The sequence below is a fragment of the Acanthaster planci genome, linkage group LG01, assembly GCF_054643075.1.
Source record: "Acanthaster planci isolate LZ-2023a linkage group LG01, COTS_SCS, whole genome shotgun sequence".
Taxonomy (NCBI): Eukaryota; Metazoa; Echinodermata; class Asteroidea; order Valvatida; family Acanthasteridae; genus Acanthaster; species Acanthaster planci.
The window spans coordinates 3,205,909-3,219,855 of NC_141777.1; the positions used below are offsets into that span (position 1 = coordinate 3,205,909).

A 13,947-nucleotide genomic window follows, 5' to 3' on the forward strand; every position below is an offset into this window, starting at 1 on the left:
CAGATCTCAACTCAAGAAAACAATGACGACAAATGACTGAGGTCTCTGAAACAGTTTCACTAAATCTTCCTCAAGGCCAAACAGAAACAAACCTGAAATCATCCTAAATATGAACTACATTGCAATTCTATGCCACAAGCAGTGACAAGCCGTGATGCCGGCTTGAGGACGGTAAGTCAAACTTTCGATTTCAGTGGATAGTACTGTTCCCTAGCGACTCATGCCACAAACTGTAACACCCACTGAAAGGAGGAAGAAGTAATTAATTTCCCATAATCCCAGTGGTATCCCTCCATCGGTGACACCAAATCTCAACTCGCCCCCCTCCCAATGATAAAAATCACTGACAGTTGCGTGCCAGAGTGCGGCGCTGGCCAAATTGGGTAAGACTGATCAGATTAACTTGGCCAATTGGACTGGTATTAACAGATGGCAATCAACATGGACCACAGACTGGTTTTGGGCACTGACTTAGTCTCGGTTTCAAGATGCCCTCAGCATTGCGACGTTTCTACCCACCGTTACTGGACCGTCAAGCAATTCCTACATTTTGTCATTTGCAGCTCCCACTTGTGTTGAATCACTGTAGAGTCCGTGCACACTGAAGCACGTCTTGAAACCAAGACTACCACTGACTTTTTTTAGAACTATAAGGTAGCTCCTGCATCACTGAACAAAATCTCTCTAAAGCCTCTAAAGTCTGGAGTGGGCAGTTTGGAAGTAGGTTTGTCTAGTTCTGTTGCTAAGTGACATAATTATCAAACTGTAACTGCCGCTGCTTAACTCATTAGTCATGCTGTTGCCAACTCTAATATAAAAAAATAAGGTCAACACTGCCCTATTAGAAGGCTTAGAAAAAAAGTTGTAACACAAAATAGGAGAATGGGAAGTCACCTCTCAGATGAATGGTGTTTTGTAAAAAGGTGCAAATCAGAGAAAACTAAGCCAATGGGAAGTGATGATCCTTGTAATGCTATTCGTGCATAGGGCATTTGATTTCAGCTCATGACTAGCCAAACCAATCATTACACCTTGAAATCCATAGTATCTACCCACCCCAGGGGAACCAACTGGAGTCAATGGTAAGTGCTGCAGTGGCATTCTAGTCATTTTCTTCCACTGCTAAGCCATGCATCATGAAGGTTCCCACAGAAATTTGAAAACTAAATGCCAAGGCCTTTCCAGAGCTTTCCAACTCTAACATATGACAATTTCCTCGACACCGAAGGCCTTTTTGCCGAGAAAGGTTGTCCGGTGTTCAGAACTGGAAGACTGCCATTAATAGCCACTACTACAGACTGACAACGACAAAGCTTGTAAAAATCTATCAGTTTTCTCATAACACACATGGCCCATGAAAATAGCCCTCAGAGCAGACAATGCTGTACATGGCAAACTCAGACTTTATGGGCGTTAAAAACATGTATTGGAGAGAAGTTTTGGAAATTCGTGTGCATTTCATTTCATCAAAGTGGAAAGCATGCAAGGGGAACAGGAAACGTCCTCAGAGGTCAGTCTTTTGTCTTCAGTGGTCAGTACTTATGCTTAGTAAATGAAAGTGTGTTATACTGCAAGAAAAATAAGAAAACAAACCCGCTCCTTTGGGTAAAGTAACAAGACCACATGTGGATGAAGAGAGGTAACAACGTGTACTAAAACAAATATCAGCTAAAGTTTAACTACATATTTTGAAAGCACATGACCTTGACTTTTATGTATACATGCCTCATCAGAGATTAAATTCAACCCCCAAATGCGGCCATTTGGGACCTAGGTAAATACTAGAAGTGGCCTTGGGATTAAATCGGGGATTTACTCGGCTCACAGCTGTCTCCACTTCAATTACCCAATGGGACACTCAACGATAACCACAAGACTCCCAATTCCCAATTGGTCTCTCATGAGGACTTGGTCACTGGTAGATAGTCTGCTGCGTGGACACCTCAGTCATAGACCCAATTTGGGCTGGGCTCACTCAGAGCAAATCGATGACGTCCGTTCGCACAGACGGACGCTGACTGACAGAAGGTGTGATTGACTAACGAGAAGGAAAGACGAACCAATTTTGACAGATACATCTTGCTATGAATGCTTGCTCTTTTCTGACACAGCACAGGCTGAAGTTGGAATCTTAGGTAACGACAATGGCTACAGCTAATTTCACACTAGACATCAAATGATAGACTTCGCCTTTCAATGACGTAATGTTTTTCTATAAGTTTGTGATAATGACCTCGAACAGGTTATACTGAGGAGGGACTCAAACCCAAACCACCAACTACTTACTAGAGTAGATATTTTATCCACTCAACCATCAAGCTTACTGGAATCCACGAAATTGTAAAGCTTCTGATGTTATTCCTCAACAGGTCTCACAAACCACTGAGCATCTGGCATTTTTAAATATACATGTATCAGTATTCGGTGGCAGCTTTTCGTGCGACAGTCTGCCTGCCTGTGCCTGGTTGACCAAGAACAAGACTCAAAGTTCTGACTTTGATAACTTCCCTCTTCGGAATGTTCCTGCTTCAACTTCAAAACTTTCTACTGGGTATTTACTGAGTTACTGGTATGTCTATTCATATCTTACTTGGGAAACCAAACATGTGCAGAAGAGCACCTAACACCTGGCTCTCATGATGAAGTTTTTTTGGGTTCTCTGTTGAGCAGTGGCCAAACTCTAAATGAGGAAATTGAAGGCTTATTTTCTTTGTAAAAGGACATTAGGAAATTGCATTACCAACTTATTTTAAGACAAGGGATTAAATATCCAGCTGGATCACATACACTTTTTTTTTTACCTCAGTTTTTTCATGAAATTGCATTCTTGAAGTTAACCAATTCGTGCCGAGGTGCCCGGTATCAGAGACATTGGCTTTATACACAAAGCCAGGGTGTCCAAAATCGGACAAAGAAGCTTGGCCTTGTAACAAAAGACTGTACTTGAAACAAAAGACCGGGCTGCAGGCAATTGCCAATAGCAGAGGAAATCTGTCATTGTTTTGAATGATTATACCACTGTTTGTGGCATTCAGTGTGAGCGGATTACCATTGGGGACAAAAGGGCTCCAGCACTCCAGGGATGAGCGATACAATACCGCTACACGCAAATCTGGTCTGCATTTGAAAAGCCAGCTGCGCACTGGGCTAGTTTTGGGACCAAAAGAAAATTACTTAACACCGCACAATCTGGGCTCCCTTTACAAGGCAGCAGGCCTGGCTGAAATACTCTGGATGTTGTCTGTCAGATTAGAATAGCCACCAGACAGTCATCCAAGTGGGTGTAAATGTTCAGTAAATGAAGTTATGGAATTTTGAAGAATTTTGAAAATGGACAATCTTGAAAATCCCCCGAGAATACGCCATGCAGCTTCAAATTAAACCCGGCAGCGTACAGTTAGGTTAATTCAAGTGAGCACTAAAACAATCAGCCAAACTAAGGAAGGAGGAAGGTATTTGTAGAAGAACCTAAAGGCAGTCAAGTCATCTCTTCAGTGTTCCAAGACTTAAAGCTGGGCCATGCATCAGGCAAATGTGAGCTGTGAGGGAAGGAAATGCAAAGCCACAATAAATTCCAGACTAATTTGGTCCACCTGCAGTGAGTGGCAATAACACATGAAGAAGCGCCCAGTGCGAACCAGAATGTGGGATTACAAATAACTGTGTGTATAGGGTCAGAAATAGGAACTTAGCATTCCAGACTTTTCTAGTGCGGTATTAAAGCGAAGTCAGTGGCTCAAGGATGGAGGAGAGAAGGGGTTTCAATCCCATTACCATCTCCCCCTCAACCAACCTGCTCATGCTTATCTCTACGGTACGACTATAAAATTACTCTAAAATAGATCCCATGCTGTGTGGCTCAAACTTCATGAATGGCCTTAGTCAATGGGAGGCTAATCCGACGATAAAAACCATCGATGTGCCACTCGGTTGGAAGTGGACACCAAAAGACGCAATACTTGACTAATACTAAAAGCCTAGGAAGTGGCAATATAGGAGATCTCTGTGAGGATGCCGGTTCTCTAATACACACCAACCGCAACAGGAAACTCTGCTTTAACTGATGCTTGAAAATATCTCAACAAAGCTGGAAATTTCAATGCACTGGATGGAAATAAACCGACAGTCTCACCAGTTTTCATAAAATGAGTCAGATGTAGTTGTCACACTGACTTACTGATTAGATTACTGGATTATAAAGAGCAGGGATTTTACATGCTACATGTATACGGCGTGTCTTAAACCTCCTAAACACATCTGCTCCCTGTCATCTGAAAATAAGAAGCTTTACATGTCTGTCAACAGTTTGACAAGTCCTTTTCCACAAAAGCAAGTTTCTGAAGCTGCTAACAGGCAAGGTTAAACACATGTTTCCAATAAATATGATAAGTGTTCAATGATTAACCAGTACCATACATATGCAGGAGGCCAAAAACAATGATAAATTTAAAAAACATCTTTCCCATTTTTTAAACATGCTCTTCAAAAATGGTGGGAAGTGTCTTCTAAATGTACCAATACAAAGATTACTGCATTCTTCAGGGAGAAAAATGGAGTGGATTTTAACATATTTACAGACCATATAGAAGTTCCATGTCGGATTGTATATGATAGCATCCGCGCTGGTACACGCCCAAGACGGCATCAGCCACCATGCCGCCACATCTACCGATCCACTGGAACATGGTCCGTCCCCTCTGCTTGAAATCCACCCATCCTGATGACATGTGTACCTGCTCCATGCTGTGGGCTCTGTCTCTCTGAGTTCGTCCTTGTGTGTGGACCTAGCATAAGATATCTGACTGGCTTTTCTCTGACAACAAGGGCTTCCTAGTGCCGAGATAAACTGTGACTCGTGAGTCTGCTGCTATGCCTTTTGATTTCCCGCACTCGGCAACCTGGAAGCTCGGTGGTTTGGAACGATCCATTTTCGTACAAGGGATATATGAAACGCAATGGATTTTTTTATAAGCAGTATTCGGGGTGAAAGGTGAGTGGATTCAGAGTCGTGTGATCACAGAGATCTTAATTCAATTATGAAAGGGGGTGAGGAAGTGGAGAGGGGTACCACGGGGGGAGGGGGGAAGAATATGCTTACTGAGAACAATGAAGCAGAAAGTGAGCCAGGTTTAGCCTGGTTAGGGCAAAAGCAGGTTAGTCACATGGTGGAGTGAGCAAGGTACAGACTGAAGGAAGTACCCTGGATGGGAAGGTAAAGTCAATCTGTCACTCAACAACAGAAAAATGTCCATGACACTGCACCTATCGGAAGGAGGATGGGCGGGAAACAGGGCACTGTGGTCATCATCTGAGGATGCACAATTAAGAGGGGAAGACTATCAGCGCTGAATGTGTAATTCATTCAGACTGCAGCTGCAGGGTTGCACATACACAATGGGTGCTCCTTTGACAAACGGGGGTCGGTAATAACACACAAGCACCTCAACCTTAAGGACATTCAAACGTGTGGTACCACCTCATCGATGGCATCTAATCTCAGTTGCTGGATTGGTCAGCACCAGTCTACCAGTCCCATGACCGCGTGGATTCTTCACTCTCACAGCAACGGAGCTATCCTCCGGTCAGAGCAAGTTTAAGTCAAACTGAACACTGATTGCTTGTTGCAGGACAACGTCAGAAAGCATCAGGAATTTCCTGATCACATTTCCTCTGAGCAACGGGCATTACTGAACAGGCATTAGATATAGGAAGCCAGCCATGATGTAATCTGGTATATTTAATTTCTCAGGGAGCTAATAAGGTCCCACAATGTCAGGCTTAAGCACTGTTTTCACTCATTCATTTTCTGGATATAAATGCATCAGAAGGAGCACAGACAGGTCTTCAGTTTAAGAAATCAAACAATTCAAAATCCTGGCAAATGTGGACAGTCTGTGGACAAACAGAGGGAAATCCCATGCACTGTTACAAAGGAAGCTTTTTAATTGTGATAAATGGGTCACGGTAATCTGTCTAGTATTATCTTCTTCACATGCATGTAGAACAGCCCTTTTCCCTAGCATTCCATCCCCTCTTAATCTTTGTCCAGAATAGAGTTTCACAATGTCAAACAGAAATAGACTGAAGAAGAAACCAACCAAGAAAGACAGACCGAAATCAAACTGAGGTATGACAACATGGATTACATAATTATACCAACAGCCGGCCATGGGCCACCAAATGACTCCAAATATACCTAACAAGGAAACCAGCCAATTAAATGCATGTTTCCTCCATTAATTGGCATCCTTCTTGCACTATCACTGCCCCCCCCATGCTCATGTGCGTGGCAACCGGGTAACGTGAACTATGGGAACTAATGACCGGACACAAACATTGAACTTTGGCCTTTGAACGTAGTTTGTATAAAAAGCTAACACTTCCTGGACTGAAATAGGAAAAAAAAGTCCTAGCTCATTGAACTTATCATGTGACAGAGACCTTTTTAAACTCAGGCCAATGAAATTTGTTTGAAAAGTTTCAAAAATAGTTGGTGCCTGATCACTTCATGACTGGTCATCTGACCTTAGCGTGCCCAACGTTATCAGTTTTTCATGCTATCATGCTTCAAAAACCATTTATGAGAAGGAAATGAGCACTTAGACAGGAAGAAGCTGAGCATATCTGTCAAGTTTACAGGGAAAGGGACTTGTAGGGGCTTAAAATAGTTTTGAGCTTGTTACTCAAATTTCTTTCAGTGAATTAAAAGCTTTTGGGTCTGTCAGCTGTGTTGCAATCAAACCTTTTTCTGGTTCCTATTAGCAAACTAATATGCAATATGGTGAACAGAATATTTGGGTCTTTTTGACTGTACAGGTTGAAAGGTGAGTATTTTGACAAAATATAAATGTCTACCATGTCAAGTATATCTCCAGAACTTGGAAAAAAAGGTCGGAATTCCAACAGTGTTGTACCATCATTGGGCGCTGATCAAAATTAGTAAAGATTGTGATTATGGCAGAGTGACAGTCTACAATGGGCAGTCCCAAGAAACGTAAACAGTGAGGAGTCACAAAGGAAAGATGTGACCATGGAGTGTCAGCAACAGAAGTCCAAAAAATGAGGACAAATGGCTCAAAAAAGAATAAAGTACTCTTATCGTGGACTGGGCATGGGTAAAAATGATGGGTACGTTGAGGGAGTAAGATGCTCAAAAAGAGCCTGGGAGCTTTTCTAGAGGACACGGCAGCACACTTTCTTTTGTGTATTTTAACCACTTTCTGCCGGGACTCCGGAATCGGAGACGTATGGTTTATATGCAAGGCCCGGGTCTCCGAACTCGGACGAAGGAAACAGGGCCCTATAACAAAAGACCGTACTCCAAACAAAAGACCAGGCTGCTGGGCATTACCGACATTTTTCACTCTCAAAAGTGGTGATAATCCAGCCTTGTTTTGATACCGTATACCAGGGTTTGGGGCATTGAGAGTGAGCGGATTACCACTGGGGACAAAAGCGCTCCACCACCGCAGCGTTCAGCCACACAGCACCGCTGCACGCTAATCTGGCCCCTATTGAAAAGAGGTCAGCAGTGCACTGAGCCAGGTTCGTGTACAAAAGAAAGTTAGATAACACCGCACAATCTGGGCTCTGTTTAAAAGGCTGCAGGCCTGGCTGAAATACTCGGGCGTCAATGAAGGTCATTTGTCAACTTAGAGTAGTGCCTAAAGATTACTTTGTGCAGCTATAAACGACAGTTAAATGAAATGATCAATATTTGAAGGATTTTGAAAATGGAAAAAATGATAGTCATGCCGGCCCAGCGTCATCAACATTGAAAAATGCCCTGGCATGAAGTGGTTAATATTCAGAACCAACCTGTGTCTTGGAAGGCATTGGCTGTCTCCACAAGGTTATGCCAGTCTAAATGGGCGGCAGAATCGGGTAGCGGAAAGAGGGATGGGTTGGAGGTCCCTCGATTATTGTTGGCATTCAAATCATCACTGCTTTTTCTTGCCTCTGTTGAGGGAAGGTAGAATGTTTCTCCTTTTAAATCTTCAATATTTTGATATGAAGACTTCAAACCTTTAGTTGAAATAATCTAGATCATCAAACAGGATATTCATGTCTTGGAACAATATACTATAACTACCACAATCCAATGTTTTAAATAGGAACAGTTATGACACAATCTTCACAGCACATCACAGCCCCAAATAACTCTGAGAATGTAACGTGGCACAAACACAGATGACCTCATTATGTCTTGGGTCCACGAATGCTACCTCCCTGGATAATTGGTTCCATTCAGTACCAAGGGGGGGGGGAGTTATCCTAGGGCTGTACGTCCAAGTTTGTTTATGTGGAACACATGTGACTACAACACAGCCTGGGGGCAGGCTGTCAGAAATGCTCCGCTGTCATGAGCAGTTTCTTTGAAACCCAAAGGACCACTCGACCATTTGGATATAGGCTACTTACGGTCGGTTGTGACATCAATCCATTGTGACATTAGAACATGACATGAACAACTGAAAGTCTACAAATTGGAAAGGTTGCAGTTTGAAGCCAGGTCTGACTGCTGACATGTTGGGGGAACAACTTCAAACACACCAAGTCTACACACAATTTAAACATGTGTTTCTCAGCCTAGAATGAGAGAGACGGCCACAGGTGAAGCAAAAGCTTGAGATTCTACAAAGGACACGGGAGGACGATCTCATGGTTATTCTTCGGCAGAAGGTTCTAAGGCGAAAACTTAATAGCCCTTTTGAAAGCATCAGTTCAACATCAGCATCGTGGTACATGGATGTCCAAGTGTTTGTGAGTATTGCCCTTGACTTCCATTTAATTTTTCCCCACCTTTGAGAAAGTTTCTGTTGGGATTGAAACATCGGGCCCCACGCCTTTTTGGGCTTAATGCATGCAGAACAAGATGCTGTCATGACTACAAATGATACTGAACCACTCATTTGCAGAAAAAACAGTGAGGGATTTAATGGCCTCAATGTGCAAATTAAACAAAACGGTGACCACTAGGGGTAAAGAAGGCACCGTAAACATCTTAGCACAAAGAAACACTGGAAAGATTGTTACAAACAGACCTGCCAACCTCTTGGATCACAAAATTGTATTCTGAAAATTCAAAAGTCATATTTCTCATTAAAAATCGTATTTTGCTAAAAATGCGCATATTTCAAGAGATCATTTTGACCACTTGTCTGGTTTGGGTGTAGACCTAGTCCGAGTAAGTCGGACTAGATTGCGTCAACACTTCTTCATGCATAAAATAATCACACGAGAAATCCATTATCGAGGTTGAAGAGTAAAATGGCCCTATTCCCACCTGATTTGATCAAGTTTTCAAAACTTGAAATCTTCAAATGCACATTGCATGTCCAAACTTTTGGAATTTCCTGGCATGGGTTTTGTCGCCTGCTCGATGGCCGGTCTTGTTTATTTCTGCTCATTTTTAAAACTTGAGAATTGGTCTCGTCAAAGATTGCATCAAAATCGGACCCTCTTTCGACAATTCATAGACAGGTGTTGCACTGACATGTTGATGAGTCTATGTCCAAAGACTGTTTGAAATCTCGGGAAAAAGCGATACACATGGAACATGTAAAAGTCATGAAATAATGTGCGACACAATTTCTTCGCCCCGTGCCAGTTACCACAAAGCCCTCTTAGGCTATTGGCGAGAACGGAAAATTTACTAACCTTATTTCAAGCCGCATATTTACGGTGGCCGTGAAATGTGCACTACATAAAATAACGGGAGACTGTTTGCCACTACTTCCACTGACACACAAGTGGCTTTAAAGAGTCCCACTAATGCACCATGAATATTGATGGGTGGTTGAAGGATGCTGTTTTCACACGAGGTTTGTACACATGCACATATCCTTACACAGCTATACTTATGGGGTATTTCCTTTGTTCTCGTGTACAAAACTCCCACACTACACGCAAAAAAATTCAAATCACTCCAATTTAAACCAAATTCACTTTCCTGGGTTGAAATTTCGACCGTATGTCCCTTATATAAAACACTTCAATTGGCGACAGATTTTTACCCGTCAAAAATTTCCCCTTTTTGAGTTATGTCCAAATATCAGTTTCGTGAAAAGGTAAAAACTTGGCCTTGTGGGGTACTTTCCATTGTTCCCGTATCCCACAAGGCCCAATGTATAAGCGCATGCATACCCTGTACGTGTATGCACAATGCATACTCGCAACCATTAAACTACAATTTTTTTTTCAGGCGTGTTACAATTGTCAAAACCCGTATTTAATGGGGGACAAAACATACGAATGTATTTTCAAGAATTTCCTGCAGGAAATATGGCTAAATCGTACTACTTGGCAGGTCTGTACAAAGACAAAACTATTTAAACCAAACTACTTCAAAGTCAGTTCATACATAAAGGCCAATCATGTACTATGCAAATGGCACTGCCAAAATTTCAGTCACTGTGCAACGGGAAATGTTCCAACTTAAGCACTTGTTTGTTGTGAGCACTGAAGATAAACAATCCTACAACACCGATTGGTTCGTCCGTTGAAATTTTTCATTTGTGCCAGACTCAAGGAATGTGATTTTTTAAGGGGTAGAGCTCTTTACATTTTACAAACCTACACACTACATGCTATTACTGTCCAGAGCCAGGCAGCCCTTGCTAGACTGGTGAAGCGCCCTCTACAATTTGAAATGAGTTTGAATAAGTCCCCACTAGGTACCGGTAGCCAGTGGTTAACTTGTGATGTACTCTGTGTGCCTGTATACTGATATCAACCCTCCTATGGTTTAACAGTACAACCATGCAACAATTCCGACAGTCACTCTTTTGCACATTGTCCATATGGAACACAATAGGACCACAGATATGCACAGCTTCAGTGTGTACTGGTATACAGTCAGTTGCCAGCACAAAATGACACAGACTCTTTTGTGCCGTCTTCGTCACTGCAGTTGGTTTACTGTGCAATTTATGCACATGAAGACAGTGGGACACAGTTGTTGGATAGCACAGTCTGTAATATAATAATCCATATGATTGACAGCGCAGTGCACAACATGAAACAGCTGTGCATCTTTGTGCTGCTCACCGACTGACCCAAAGAGTGACTTCAGCATGAAAGGAGGGTGAAAATGCAACAGAAATCTGGGCTATCTTCCAAATTTTGGTATAGCTTCCAGCTCTGCTTTCATTTCAGCTCCAGAAACATTTGCGATCATTTAATGTCTGAAGGAAATGAACAGACTCCACACTTTTGCCTGACATCAGACACGGCGTTGTACTAGTAACTGATGCAGAGAAGACGAGCTCTCAACTCAGGAGATCATCTTTGTGAAACTCAATGCCTGAATGCAAAGTCTGCGAAAAAGTAGAGGTTGGGAAGCTGCCAAGTTGAACTCTCCTGGCTCCCAGCTGTGCACTGTGATATGCAAAGCTACTGGCAACCAGTGATGCAACCCACTCCAACAGACAGTTTGAAATATCAGCCCGGACAAGTTAACCCTGTGTGAACTACAGCGAGTAAGCACTTGTAAGTACAACTACTGCTAACCACAGTTCTTGAGTGAACTCACTCTGTTAACCACAGTTCTTGAGTGAACTCACTCTGTTAACCACAGTTCTTGAGTGAACTCACTCTGCTAACCACAGTTCTTGAGTGAACTCACTCTGCTAACCACAGTTCTTGAGTGAACTCACTCTGTTAACCACAGTTCTTGAGTGAACTCACTCTGTTAACCACAGTTCTTGAGTGAACTCACTCTGTTAACCACAGTTCTTGAGTGAACTCACTCTGTTAACCACAGTTCTTGAGTGAACTCACTCTTGGTTGCATGACAGGATGTCAACTACGCTTTGCATGCATTGTCTAGCACACGTCAAACAACAAGTGCATTTTCTTGTCAAAGATTCTGAGCAAACTGTCAAAGTGAACACTCTAAGGCATCAAGGCAAAGCACACACACGCACACTTGTCAAAACCTACTTGTCTTGGTTTTGTTAGCAGTCCTTATCGGTTGCACTGCGGCAAATCGGACAACTTGACAAAGACAAGGAAAGGCATGCAGACCTTTGTTAATTTGAGTAAAAATCTAGAGGGAAATATATTTTAATCTGGGAAGGGTTACAAATGAAAGTGTGTCAATTTAACACTTCTGAGCACAGACCATCAGCGCTACAGTTGAGACCATCACAAGACCAGACGCAAGAGACAGTTCAATTGAATACACTGAGACTTTAATTCAGACTGGGGGTCTGGTGATGGTCTCGTGGGGTCTTGTAAAAGTCTTTAATAAGGGTCTCAACTACAACACAGGCGAACAGTTAATTAAACCAAAGCATCATGTTGATAAGTTCACACAACTGCAATTAGGTCTGTACATGACCAGGAGGTGACGTCTAAATTTATGCCAAAATGAAAAGGGCTACGGAAGGCACATCACAAGCAAGGGTAATGCGAGCTTGTAGACTGTTTCACCGTGCACTTTTTCAATTACCTTTGTACTGCCGATTATCAGGCACTGGAGTACTCTCTAGCTGTGGAGACTTGGCACTTGTGAACAGGACATCGTTGGAGAGGTCCATGTCGTACTGGTCATGGCGGCCTGGACGGTTGTAAGGCCCACCTCCAGCCGCGATGCTCTCGTCTGAGTAGGTGCGATGCAGGAGGCCCAGCCGGTTGGTCTGAGCATGCTCACGGGGTAGAGCGGCCTGGAAGGGAAGATGGTCATTTAAAGACGCTTGATTCAAGCCAACTTGATGATTAATTTATCTGAACATAATGATTTCCAGCATGCAGGATGCTTGCAGTCGGGGTAGGTTTCTCTTGGGATGTCAACATCCTCTCATAAGTTTGAGCCTTCACTTTTGAATCATGTGGACTCTGCAGATGTTGCTCTTAAAGACTTCTGTTCGTGACAGCTATTAGTAAGGAACATTTACGTGGGTTGATGGTTTGACATATGCACAACCAATTGTCAATTCCATTTGTACACAGCAATATTCATGTATCTCTGATTAACAGACACATGAGTGAATGATTCAATAAGCATGACCTATTTTCAACTCTATGTGCACAAAAGCCATACTCTGACTGAACATTTTCAGTATCACATCCCCGATGTCACTTGACAACAGGTACATGAATGTTCTGGGTTCTTCCTTCTGAGGACACAGGTGTAATGAGCCAGTTTGGTATTCCAACTGCACATGCTCAAACTGAAGCATATCCAAGGTCATCCTGGAACTAGAGCACGTGTGCGCGATTGTCTGCCCTATCAGCGTGGCCGTTGCCACCTCATGCGCACGATTTGTTCCCGAACGACCTTGTCTGTTGGCAATACCAAACTGGCTTATTGAGTCCATTATACGTCCCTTCAAAAGTTCACTCTCAAGTATTGACGAGCAATAACAAAGGCATGCTTTTGTTACAGTTCAGCAGAACAGCAGAGACTGGACGACTTGCGATGGACTTTGATGGACCAAACTACAGCACTGCTCTGCAGCGACCAACATGTGCAACCTTTAAAAACAGCCTTACCAATAGTTGTTATGGCTCACAGCCAATACGAGGTGGTAGAGTAGAAGAAAATCTGTTTCCAAAAAAAAATCTTAGCAGACATGTTCACCACAGTTAGTCTCTCACCACAGTTTGGCTACATCATCCATGTTGCAGGTGAGTCAGTCCCTCACGGAGAATTCAAAGTCAGCGTGCTTACAGCAAATCCATGAACCATGTCAGTTTATCAACTCTGTTACCACACATCTTGTTTAGGTTCGGTAGGTTTGCCATTCAATTCTCGTTTTCATGCATTTTAGCAAATGCAGGTCAGTTCCAGCAAGCACAGGATTATCAACTAATTAGATGATCTTTGAAAACCCATCTCAATAACAGAACTATCTTAATTCCATCAAATTCACCAAGCTCCAATAAATAATGTATTTACTCTATAAGCAGTTAGCCATCTAAGACTAATACATCATTTCTTTT

The 13,947-nt window shown here is 42.6% G+C and overlaps 1 protein-coding gene across 6 annotated transcripts in view; it reads right to left on the bottom strand.

Moving 5' to 3' along the window:
* Positions 1–13,947, bottom strand: part of LOC110974164 (signal-induced proliferation-associated 1-like protein 1) — a 79,685-nt gene that overhangs the window by 11,082 nt on the left and 54,656 nt on the right. For 4 of the 6 annotated variants that reach the window (XM_022225586.2, XM_022225584.2, XM_087146915.1 and 1 more), the window contains 3 exons: positions 12,455–12,668; positions 11,944–11,997; positions 7,819–7,959 (listed from right to left, as the gene is read on the bottom strand). In XM_022225586.2, coding sequence (XP_022081278.2) covers positions 7,819–7,959; positions 11,944–11,997; positions 12,455–12,668 — 409 coding nt within the window. The remainder of the gene's footprint in view (positions 1–7,818; positions 7,960–11,943; positions 11,998–12,454; positions 12,669–13,947) is intronic. The other 2 variants (XM_022225587.2, XM_022225588.2) reach the window with 2 other exon arrangements.